The 12,737-nt window shown below is 45.1% G+C and overlaps 1 protein-coding gene across 3 annotated transcripts in view; it reads left to right on the forward strand.

The window, feature by feature from the left end:
• Positions 1–12,737, forward strand: part of CHID1 (chitinase domain containing 1) — a 1,865,353-nt gene that overhangs the window by 1,087,215 nt on the left and 765,401 nt on the right. For all 3 annotated transcript variants that reach the window (XM_069624010.1, XM_069624012.1, XM_069624011.1), the window contains one exon: positions 3,212–3,367. In XM_069624010.1, the coding sequence (XP_069480111.1) occupies positions 3,212–3,367 (156 nt within the window). The remainder of the gene's footprint in view (positions 1–3,211; positions 3,368–12,737) is intronic.

Raw genomic sequence — 12,737 nt, forward strand, 5'->3', positions numbered from 1 at the left:
CTCCCGGTGTGGGGCTCGAGTTGCTGCATGATTCGAGCGAGTCTGGAGGTGGGGGCACGGACCCGGTGCCTGGCATGCCCCCTGCGCACTTACCTGTTGCGCTTTGGCTTTGTGGCTTTCTGCACTGCTCCAAAGAGATTATCCTGAATGGGTCCTCCGGCCCTCCCGAGCCCTGGTGGTAGCTGCTTTGCCTGTGTGGGGTGCGCTGTGTGTCATCAGACCTCTTGCTGAATCTCCGAAGTGTAGTGTGCTCTCTCTGATGTTGCCGCTTGGTTTGTTATGCCTGCATTATGTGATGTGAGGGCGGGCATGATAGAGGCTCTGGCCCTTGCTTGCCAGGTTGAGTCCCCGGGGGCACTCTTGTGTGTCACAGGAGGGGGGGTCCGGCCCAGAGCTTGACTTCTGGGCCGCACGACTGTTACGCTATGATTTGCAGCGGGGTACCTAATAGTGTCTCCTGGTGGGGAGCACCGGGTCTCCCGGCTCTGTTGATGTGTCTGCGACGTGAGGGTCGGCTGCTCCCCCTCCGTGTGTCGCGCTGAGCGCGGTTGCTTGGTCACGATTGAGGGGCCTATCCCGCTCCGTATCATTGCAGCCGGGTGTCTCGCCACAGCCGGACTCCTCCACCACATTCCCTGTTGGCCTGCTTCTTTTTTCCCGGCTGAAGAGACAGTGTGGGTCCCCGTTTCTGGTACCCTGCTTTATTGGTTTGGCCTCGCTGGGGACGGAGCTGCTACGCGCACGTCCTCACTGTCTGGCCACCATCTTGGAATCCTGTGTGTTGATTTTAACATGATTGCATGACATGGTAATCTAATGCACCAAAGACCATTGGTCGAAGCATGATATAAACTAATTTAAACTGAGCTTTACATGTCTTTTGGAAAAATAGTGCTCTATAAACTGAATCCGAGGTGAGTTTCACAGTTGTACATACACATAAGTTCTGCTCGCAGAAGGCCAGTATTTAGTTATATGGATTTTTGACAATTTTTACGGGTAAGTTCCAAGCGGATCCAAATTGGGTAGATTGTACAGTGCATTGTAATTTGCTATCAGCAAGCAAATTGGCTTATTCCAGAAATAATCGGAGCCTATTTCATCAGAGCAAAACCATCTACAGCTTTTTTTCCCAGGGAACATTTATATTAATTGAAGTTTGCAAAGCTGCCTCGTGGGTATCTCTGCAAATATTACAAAGCACTCCGCTGTGGTTAATGATGCCAGAGTTGATGCTGTATTCGTCAGAGATGTCCCCCAGCATGTATTTGCCATTAATAAGCTCAGCTGTGATGAAGCATATCAGCAAGCTGATTGAGAAGTAGTTTATCAGTGCCAAGTGCATACTGAGTTTTAAATAAAGTCTGACAGGGAACCGGGCTATTAGACCGTCTTGGACTCTGTGACTGGTGTATGCGTGCTTGTGAGAATGGTGCCATGTGGATAGCATGGTAGCCTGTGTGACTGGTGCTGGTGATGCCATGCATGCCAGTGTAATGCTTAGTGGATGATGCATGGTTGCCTGAGGGAATGTTCTAGTAGTGACAGTTGAGAGATGGGTTGCTAGTGTATGGGTGTGGCGGTGGTTCTCTGCAAATGTAATTGCGTGAAGAAGACCACTCTCATCTGTTCTACTACGGTACAGCATAACTTCAGACCCAACTACAGGGGTTCCTGTGCTCTGGCCCATGAAGTCCTCCTCTTTCTTCTATTGAAGCCCATTGCTATGAAATGGGATCAATGCTCAGAGTGCAAATAACCCGCACCGTTGTTACCAAAGGCTGGACAAGGATTAAATGATCCCTTATCCCGTCCATTGGCCAGTCCACCAGATTTGAAAGAACAAGGTTATGCTACCCTGGTTCAGTCGGGCAGGCTTCAATGAAAAAAAAAAAGCCAAAAGGCACAAGTAACCTATGTGATGGTAATCCGTGATTTGGGAGAGATCAGCATTCCACAGTGGTTAAATGGTAGTGTTATAAAAATAAAATAGCTCGGGAACTCACATTACACAAACAATTGCTCACTAGAATCGGGCAGAAACAAATAGTGAGGGTAGGGGTGAAGGAAGTGCTTTTTAAGGTCAAAATATATTTCGAAGCAGAAGGTTAACTCCTGGTCCACCTTTCTCTGGCGGTGGTGCTGAATCATTGCAGAATGGTCCCGGAGCGGGAAATGTGATAGCCATTTTGGTTTGGACGCCAAAGGTTAGTGGCCTTCTTGGAGTAAGGTTCTGCAATGTAGGTAGGAGGTGGCAGAGAGCATAGCATTGTGGGGGAGAAGGATCCAGTAAAGTGGTGACAGACGTCTGAACAGCAGCACATGACATGATACAGACTATCATGACTGGAGATTCTATTGCCGTTAGCATGATGCCATTGAGCTAGAAAGAACCAGGTAAACTGGTGCCGACACCACTTGGACATAAGAATAGGACTACCCAGATTCTTTTCAGGGTTGTTTGCTTTAGAGTCAATGCAGCTTCTTATTACCATCTCGGGCATCTCTGTGAGAGACGATCCAAACCAAAGCGGGTTGACATGCATTCACCAAATGAGGGGGATAAACTTGGTACTTGGCTTAAACTCTGGATTTCTAAGCCTTGCGGTCCATGCGGGTTACCATTTTGCCCTCCACGCCTCGCTCTAGCATGAAGCATTGCTTAACCTGTAGTCAAAGTGAATCAGAACTAAGTGAAAAGTTATTTGGACGCCTGGGTAGGGACAGGGACATGAGGGTTCAGGGATTCCATGAACAATGGAACAGTTATCTGCATGTGAAGTAGTTTTCCAGCTATGGAAGTCCAAGCAAAGGGAATATGTTTCAAATCACACTTCACAGTTTCTCATTGACAAAAAAATATATATTTCATGAGTTGTAAATTACACATTCCTCAAAAATGAAGGTAAGAAAGGCCACTTGGCTACCCTTATATTTTGTTTATAAGCTAGAAATTCCCTGGGTGAATGGATAACCCTAAATGATTGGTTTTACCATAAACTGAGTGGTTTGACTAAAATCAAGGTATTTGACCACTTAAAGCTAATGTTGGCTTGGACTGGTAAGTCTGCTACGTTGGCTTAGAGGGGTTAGGCCACAATATCCTGTGATGATATTGATGCCATGTAGGATAATACTGCTAAGTCTGGTAAAAGTTGATAATCGCTGTCTTGCACAGTTTCCTGGATTCAAGTTTGTGTTTTCTTTGCAGACCTGGCCCGAATTCCCCCCTGCCTTGGGTACGCGCCTGCGTTCAGACACTGGATCCAGACTCCAAATGGAGGAGTAAAATTCTGCTGGGCCTAAACTTCTACGGAATGGACTACTCTGCATTGGGAGCTGCAGGGGAGCCAGTCCTTGGCAACAGGTAAGATGAGAAGCCATCATTATTTGTTGGGAAGGAGTAGAGTACATGCACTAAAAGGATTGCATGAAGGGTGTGTGCCACCTCAAACTGTAAGACGAAGGAGCTTCTCGCTTCCACCAGGAGATTTTTCCTTGGGAACCTAAGGATCTACCAAAATGCATAACAGTTCTGTTTGGTTCAGTAGCCAGTGCTTTCTTTGGAGTGCCCAACAAGTGTTGAGGGCATAAATGGTCATCAGTAAGTGATACTGCACCTGCATCTGCATTTAAGGTGAGAACTCTACCTTCTCATGTGTGGCTTCCTGGTTGTTGTGTGCCCTGCTGGAGTTTTGTGCCGCTCCTTTTAATGCTCTGTTTTTCAGATGTCGTTGCCTTTTACTGTTTTTCTTTTTTTGCAACTCTTTTCTTGAATGTACCTGTCTTTACTGGCTTATATGTGATTTTACCGACCACAATTACAGAGTGGTACATTTAATCGTGGACAAAAAATATTTTTTTAATTTTATTTGGGGGTTCCCCTCAACCCAAGTCCCCAGTTTTTTTTACGCAGTGACATCACCCCAACCCGACGCATTTTAACTCATTTACCCCACTACCCTTTATTTAATGTTTGCTGTGTTTTTCGGTTTTATGGTCCACTCTGAAATGTACCACTGTAATGTTTTAGATATATTGGGCCACATTACGACCCTGGTGGTATGGGTTTAATGGCACCGGTAAAGGTGCCGGCGGCGTTAAATCCATACCGCCTCATTACGAGGTTCCCTCACGGGACCCGCTCTGGATGTCTGGTCAGACCAGACGTTCTTTGCGGGTCCCGCAAGGGGACCAGCATGCTAACAACGGGCCCGTTACTAATGGGCCTGTTGTTAGCATCATCCCCATTCCCATTGAGCCCTATGGGGGCTCGAATGTGTATGGTCCAGGTCTTGGTTCCCTGAATGGGGAAATACCGGGCCCTCCTAGGTCAGAATGGCCCTTATTAAGGACATGGCTGCCTCCACACTCGTAATGAGGCACAGGGGTGGCGGGGGGGTGTCATTACGAGTTTGGCGCATTAACGTTACTGCCAATTGGTCTGGCGGATTTATCGCCTGATTAAAAGTGGTGGTTGGCAGTGTAATTCTCAAATATTTTTTTTCAGAGTCCAAGAGCCGCATTCATTGGCACAACAGCCTCGCAAGGATTGATACAGAGGTATCATTATATTAACACGCCTATTAAAATAGATTTTAATTTTTTTAATTCCAGGTACGAATTGTCAACCAGATTTTTTAGGCCACTGCTTTAATTACATGGTCACCAGGCCTTTTACGTTCCTTATCTTCTTGGGATTCTGAAGCTGCGCCCCAAATGTATGTGAGGCAGGTTAGTGTGTCCCCCCACAAGGTTTCTTATCCCACGTAAAGCACTGATCTCAGGTCTTGTAAAAATATGAAAGCCTGGTTGCTTGCTAGACGGCTTCCCTTTTCGCACTTCTCTCGTAGTCTTTTTCTACTGCCGAGATGCCACCCGGTGATGAATTTTGCATTGGACAAGCAAATTAACATGACATAAAAACCCTCAAGCGCGGACAGCTGAACTGTGTTTAACAGTAACCGAGTTCGCAGCTCGCACGGCTGGGTATTGACTATTGCAAAAATTCTTTTATTGGAATCCCTTTAGGTGATTGTAAATACTGTAAAGCAAATAAAGATTTTATTTTTTCACCATATAATTACACTCTTTGGTGTGGACTTGCTGGATTGGGGTTGTAAACTTGCTTTAATGTTAGTACTCGGAGCGGCGCAGAGCATCTGCCCGCTGAACTGTGCTGTCAGTTCCGGGATACCTGCAGGCATCAAAGTATGTGTGCTCTTAAACATATAGAAGCCATCTGGCAGAGGCTTTGGTTGTCATGGCAGGCCGCAACAGGTAGGAGTTGCCTTTTCTCCTTGAGGAGTACATATTTATCTTCTGCCCCTCAAGTTTGGGGGGGAACAGCTGGCTTCTTGCAGGGGTGACGTGTTCATAATGGGAGACGGGATGCTGACCCATTATGGAGGGTTCTATGTTATAATGAAAAAAAGTCGCAAACTAGGTTTCCGGCACCTCTAAAAGCCTACCCCACATATTCCAGGACCGTATTATTCACTATTGTAATCTCCAGTCCTAGCAAATTTGGGGAAAGTGCTTGATTTTCTCAGGAGCCAAAAATTGTGCAAATGTCGACCCCTGGTGACCGAGGAAAAGGTCACCAGTGCGCAACAGTTCCATCGGCAACTTTATCACTGGATAGCTTATGGGAGAGCAAACCTACCAAGTGAAAACACTGAGTGAGGCTCAGCTGCATGAAGGAGCTGAGGAGCCTTTACTGGCTGGCTCTGCTTTGCAGGGATGTGTGGTTACCCTTTAACAGTAGTACACCAGCGAGCATGCAAGGCCTGGGCCGTTCAGCTTCCCTGAACCTGCTTGGCCCACTGGGGATACGGGCTGGAGAACTGCAGGGCCAAATGTGTAATTAATTACTGGTATTATGGGCAAAGCAAACCTGAGTGTATTTTTATATGGGAGTACTGGCATATATTGGTAAAGCCAGTGTGGCTATGTATGGGCGCTGTTGGCATGAAACTGTTCTTACAATGGTAGAGTACTGGTATATATTGTGGGCAAAGTAATCGTGATAAATGTGTTGGTAAATATTCCTTTACACTGTTGTCTCTTGGATCGATTACCTTATTTAATTAATTACCCTACACAGCCAATTGATAACTGTGACGTTATGTCCAGTTTTTCTTTTTACAGAAAGTGTGTTGGAACATGCAACGCCAATTATTTTAAAAATGTTCTCAGGGGTTGGGTCTTGAACCCCTCTTCGTTGGTTCAGGTACCCTCACTACACTCGTAGACTCACACATAATCATGGGAAATGTTTACTCCCCTCCAATTAAAAAATGAAAATGCCACCACTGACTTTTTCTTGTTGTAGATTAGAGAAATTACTTTGCTGAAGTCTTTTTTTGCCACCTCGATGTCTATAGAAACTTTATCATGGGATCTGCATAATCAGGCACAGCATCATAGCCTGGGAATGATGCTTAGGCTGCATTCCATAGATGCCTGCATGGCTCCCATATTTATGTGGATGGAGTCAGACGCTGTGACACTATAGTCCTGTGGGGTCAGAGGTATTCTGGGACATACATGGGAGTACTTCAAAAGGCTAAGTGCTCTGGTTTCACTCCCGAAAACCCTCTCTCTCTCTCTCTCTCTCTCTCTCTGTCTCTCTCTCTCTCTCGCGCGCGCACGATGGACAATGACATGGAAATGGTTAGGTTGAACTCTTAACAGCAAAGGAAGGGTTTGACACAATTGCAGGGTTTTATTAAGTCAACTTCGAACGGAAGTGTAAGGGTTGGAGAGTTCCATAGGGTTGAATGTTGTATGTGCAACGTGTTAACCCCAAAAAGCATTTGTCTCCCTATGTGGATATTCAGTTGCTTTGGGGAGGCTCACCAAAGAATCTTGATTCTTTTACTGTTTATTGCTCTGAAGTATACCTGAATATAACACAGAGTAATTTCCAATTTAATTACTTTGCTATCTATCGCAAGTCTGCATTGTCGTCTAACACACTGAAAGCCCTCGTTTCACTTTAGCACACAATAACAATCGAAGTGAGTGTATACTACAGAGCACGTTTTCTCCTTTCCTGTTTTCAACTAACACTTTTGACAAGATGTCATATGTGAAATGTGAAGAATCATCATCCTTAAACACAAAAGTCGTGCTTTGGTTATACTACAGCATCTGGCGGATGGGGCCTATAAGCCACCATAAACATGATCTAGCCTAAAAAAGGTATCCCATCTGCAAGAGCTCGTGGTTTCCATGTTTTTTGGTAAAAATGAAAAGCTCTACTTTTTTTGTTATGCTTTTATTGGCATACAGTGGACCCTCTATAGTTGTGTGGTTCAAACAGTTCAGCCCCGTGAGAAGCAAGAAAATACATTCTGGACCATCTACTTTTTGGAGATGGACTTGGCGGCCACTGTAGAGGACTGGAGAGCATAAAGCAGGGGTCTCCAACCTTTGCCTCTCCAGATGTTTTGGACTGCAAATCCCATCAGCCCTAGCTTGCGTAGTCAATGTTGAGGGATCATAGAATTAATCGAAAGATTGGGACAGCCCAAGGTTGAACACCTCTGTCGTGGAAGCTCACTCCCATTGTTGGGGCGTTGCTTTGGGGAAGTGATGATTTTAGATTCACAAGGAGGTGGAAGACAAATACTCTCCTTGGAGTATCCTGTGGCTTGATTGTAGAGGCCCAGGACAAAAGCTTGACTACGGCACAGGTGACGGGAACTGAAGAAGTCAACAGGCACAGTTTTATATACAATTACATACAGCCATATATGTAAAGAACTCTAGGTAACACCAGAGTGCTTTTATAAATAATAATAATATGTTGACTAATCAGCAACCCATTAAAAAAAAAAAGAACGACTCGGAAAGAGTGCATTTCTGTGATGGTGATGGGGTGATGCCAGGGAGAATGTTAGGCCTTTTCAAGGCAATTTATATTTGTATGCACTACTTTTGGCATTAAGGCACAAAAACATTTTTCCTTCAGTTCAAGGAAAATCAAGGGCACGTTTTCATTTGCATTGGGTTTTGGAATCTTGTGGAATTCTGGAATACTCTCCCTTTCTTCTTGCTGACTGGGTCTTAATGCTTTAGAAGTATGTGCAACCTTCCTAACTTTTGCAAAGTTCATAGTCTCATCCATTGCGGGATCAAGGAGCACTGATAGGGGTTGGCTGGTTGAATACATGTCAATGAATGGAAGTCTCTTTGCAAGTGCTTCCCCATTCAGACATTTAATATCTGTGGTTAGTTGGAAGAAGGAGTCTGACCCTTGGAGGACATTCTGTACTCTGTTTATTAAAATTAAAGAAGAATGCCCATCTCTCCCTGTGCCTAAAGAGAATACCCTACATATCTAAAGAAACCTAAAGGTGCTTGTTAGATGTCAGGAAGTCCAAAGTAAATATGTCCTCCGGCCAAACTAAACCTTTCTGACCCTACCACTAAATAGAACTAAATAGGCCAAGAGAATGTTTCATCTTCCCTTGGTCTTCTCTTCACTTTGGATAGTGCTTTTTATATACAGGTTTCCTTTTGGATTATATACTTTATGGCGTGATCGCCTTCGATAGTCTTTCTTATCAATTCTTGTCGTTTCTCAAGCTAACTCTTCGATCTTGTGCTTTCTTTGGTCCTCTCTTTGTACTATTTTTCCTTACATTAGATTCTCGCCACATCCATGCTCTTCACAGACTATTTGATTAGACTTTTCCAAATTATATTTACTTGTATTTCCCCTCACGCTTTCTTCGCCAATGATACTCTCTCTGAGGCTCTCTCTTCTTTTGTCCTGTTCAATTGCAAGCCTTATCTCCTCTTTCTAATTTTATATTTCAGGGTTACACTTTTTCCAGGCTTCAACTTTGAATCTAGAGGGTTCTTTCTCTACCGAGTTATGTGTTATTTGTTCTCTTCGATTTTTACAGTTCCATATCATTCAACTTTTTGGTTATTTTTTCATCCTTAGAACTGGGACGAGTTCCTTCACGTAGATAATCGTTCCCCCGATGGCCTACTGTTCCCAATTTGCCTGGTCCCTCTCGTTATGCGTGGAATGGTTGCAGGGCTCGGCTCTTGCTCAGGTACTAATTCTCGCTCTCTTCAGTTTCTCTTTCTCGGTTCCTCATCAGACGTCTTCCACCTGCAGATATAGGTGCTCGAAAGGCATTCGGATTTCCCGTTGCAGCATTCTCAGCATTGTTCTTTGGGCGTCCTGCCCACCAACCTGCATGCTTGGTCCCGCCACTATCGGGTACCGCTTCCTTCTTCTCCTGTCTGTACGGCTTCCTTTGCCGTCTTGCACACCAGGGCTCTGGCGTCTCACAATCTGATTGAACTCATGATTTCTGCGATCTGCTTGTGCTGCACCTCCACAAGGCGTGATGAGGTCAAGGGGCTTTCCCTAAGCATAGAACTATCCTCTCCATCTGCTCTGTGTCGTCGCTTTTTAATATGTTTCTATTTAAAGAGACATTTTCCTTATTCTTTCCCCATGGATTTGTTTTTACATTGCCTTCAGCCAAACATGAAGCAGCCATTGTATTCTTCATAGAAGACAGTCCCATATATGCGGCTATGGTAGTTGTCTAAGGGAGTTCCTCACAGGAAAGGGACCCTATGCGCTACACCCTCAAATTGTACAGACTACCTATATGTTCAGTGCAAAGAAACACAGTTCTTGATCAATTTGCATATAATTTGTGTTATGCAAATTGGGATGGATGTGACTGTCCAATTGGACCATGAATTTTGTGGCAATGTATGAAATATTCTTTGGCTATATGTTGACATATTATCACATGTTCTGTCATTATGTAATAATTATTGGATGTATGGTATATAAAAGCCTCGAGGACGACCTATGTCCATGGGTCGAAGCACGTGCCGGCGGTATACCAGTAAAAAGATACTATGTATCACAAAATGACAAAGCATTGTGTTGTTTCTGTGCACTGAACATTATAGCTAATCTGTGCAATTTGAGGGTGTAGAGCATCTATCTGGTCGATGGATTCCTTTTTCCACTTCCTTGGAGGACCAGTGCCAATTTTTGCTTTACATCTGTTACATCCATGAACAAAAAGGCTATCATCACAAATCTTAATCCCACCAATTGTCCAGTTGATGCATACCTGTCCAGTGTTGTTAAACAATTCTTCGAAGCTTTCAGTCTGGTCATTAAGCAGATAGTCAACCCATTCTTCGAGAGGCCATAAGTCCAAAAGCATTGAAGCAAGTTTGGGTTATCCCATTTATTAAAATATAACTCATGAGTATGTGCAAGCTACTGGCCAATATGCAAGTTGTGATTATTCTACCACACACTCAAACCCTAAATCAGGCTCCAGATCCTCTCTACTATAACCTAATCCATTACAGCATAGCAGGATAGTAAACTACGCCAGCCTTTGTAGGAATGGGATATTGTCCCTTTTAGAAAGACCCAAAAAGCAAGCGATTTGGGGCAGATGGTTAAGCAAGAACAGGCAGTGGTAGAATATGTAACCGAGCAGGCAAGCTTACCACATGCATCTCAGCAGGGGACTCTCTGGCTGAATACAGGTACAGGCAGGGAACTGGAATCTAAAAAAAGTTTCCCTTCCTTTTACAGTCTTTGCCCCATGTCACAGATGACTCAAGGGGGAATACTCTTAGTCTCAGAGACGTTCAAGGGTTTTAATGCTTTTTCAGGGCCTTAGGTTATCCCTCTCTTTCTTGTCAAGTACGCACCAATCCTGCTTATACAGGCATCCCTACTCCCCAGATGAGTAGCTACCGAATATTGACTTCCCTACTGTCTAAATTCTGACTTCTACTACAGCTGAATACTTAAAGGAAAATTGTCTCATCTGTGTAACCTCTTTCGGGGACTTCTTACACTACCCACTGGTAAGTTATTTTAAAAGGGATATTGGAGTCTGACTTTCAGACATTCAGCCCCATTCGGTCTCCTTTCCATCACGCCAACCTACTTCTCCCCCTCTCACTTCCTGATGTTTCCCTCTGCGCCCATCATTTTTATTTCTTGCATCCTCCACTTGTCCACCTCAGATCTCTCTCACTACTTCTAGGCTTTGCCTCCACCCTTTGATGTGACCACTCCCTTCACTGCTCTGGTACTCCCTCTTCCACCCTACTATGCCCTCCTCACACTTCTACTCCATCCTCCACACTACTATTCCACCCCACCTTCTACTCAAACACTCTCCTTTCACTCACACAAGCACTACATACACACTCCCTACACTTCCTCTCCTAAGCACACTCACTATTCTTTCACACACACTCACAATGCAGTACCACTTGCACTCTCTAACCAATGCCTCCCATGCAAAAATCACCTCCACAGTCCACTCCACTCCACCTTCCTTCCTCCTGCTGTTTTCTTGGTCTGCCACCTCCTCCTCTGTCCTCACTTTAAAAACCCACAACGTCCTGCTTCTTGGTGTTTCTTTTAACCCTCTCCCTGTCCTCTGGTTTGCCTGCTGTCTCTGGCCAATTTAACCCTGTTGTCACAAATCGCTCCTCCTGGAAGTTGTGGAAAACTTGGGGTCGCCATTGAAGTGCCATCACGCTCAGGATTACAAAGTACTAGCCGGTCTAGTGTTTTTTCTATCATGGCGTCCCCTGGCAGCATTTATCCAGTACGCACAACGCAGCTTCTTGCGTTGCAACCCTTCTGCTTTTGGTCCTGGGTAAGACGCTAGTTTACATTCTTGATGGCTCTTTGTCTGCCCTGTGCTTGCCTTGGCCAGCACATTTCTCCTTGTTTACCTCCTCGCCATTTCTTCCGCAGTGCTCGGATTTCCCTGCTCCTCCTTTTTCTTTCGCTTGTACTTTCCCTGCCCTCCTGTCCCTGGAGTGCTTCATTGCTCCCTCTCTGCTTGCAACTTCCGTCCCACAGACCGGCGATCCAGTTCTTCCTCATTGGACCTTTCCAGCTTTAACCGCGTTCCACGAACCATCCGGGAAGCCATATGAAACATTTCCCGCCGGATACGGCCAGCTTCAGTGTTATATAACGAACCGTAATAAGACCTCCAGTGCATTGTGGTCTTTGGGATTTTTTTCTGCCACATCGGCTTTTCCCGCGAATTGGGCTACACCGGAGGGGAAGGGCGGGCCCGTGTTTCAGCTGGTTCCTTAAGCTGGGCATAGTGGCTTCCTCTCTTCCTTTTTCTACGAAGGGTGAAGATCCTCCCGAAGAAGGAACACAGCTGCTACATCGGAACGACATTCCTCCACCACTGCTACAAGTGAATCAGGTGAGGCTCAGTGCAAGGCTGCTGCAGAACAACAGCGGCTTTGAAATGTGTATGTTCGTGTAAGGGGTGGTCTCTGAGCAATTTTCCTAATATATTGTGTTTTTTTGTGCAGTCTGAAAGTTTTTGAGCAAATTTTGGTTTTATTGTTCGACCGGAGGTCACTACCGGCAACGGGAATCCGCTGTTGGTGAAGACCGTACTACATCGAAGTTCTTTCATTGGATCAGAGAAAGGCCCAACTTTGGGCCTACTTCACGCCTTTTCACCATGACCGAGGAGAAGAGATGCCTCTTCAAACTCTGCACGAAATGTGGACTAAGGAGAGTTTTCTTGGAGGATCGGCACCAGAAATGACTTTACTGCCTGCTTCCGAACCATGATGAGGAGGGATGGAAGGTCTGCCGTGGTTTTTCGAAAAAGACCAAGAAGGATTGCAACAGCAGGCTAGCAGCATGGTTAAAATCGGGTAAGGCCTCTAAC

This window comes from Ambystoma mexicanum, chromosome 11 (genome assembly GCF_040938575.1).
Source record: "Ambystoma mexicanum isolate Mex_15411 chromosome 11, UKY_AmexF1_1, whole genome shotgun sequence".
NCBI classification, from domain to species: Eukaryota; Metazoa; Chordata; class Amphibia; order Caudata; family Ambystomatidae; genus Ambystoma; species Ambystoma mexicanum.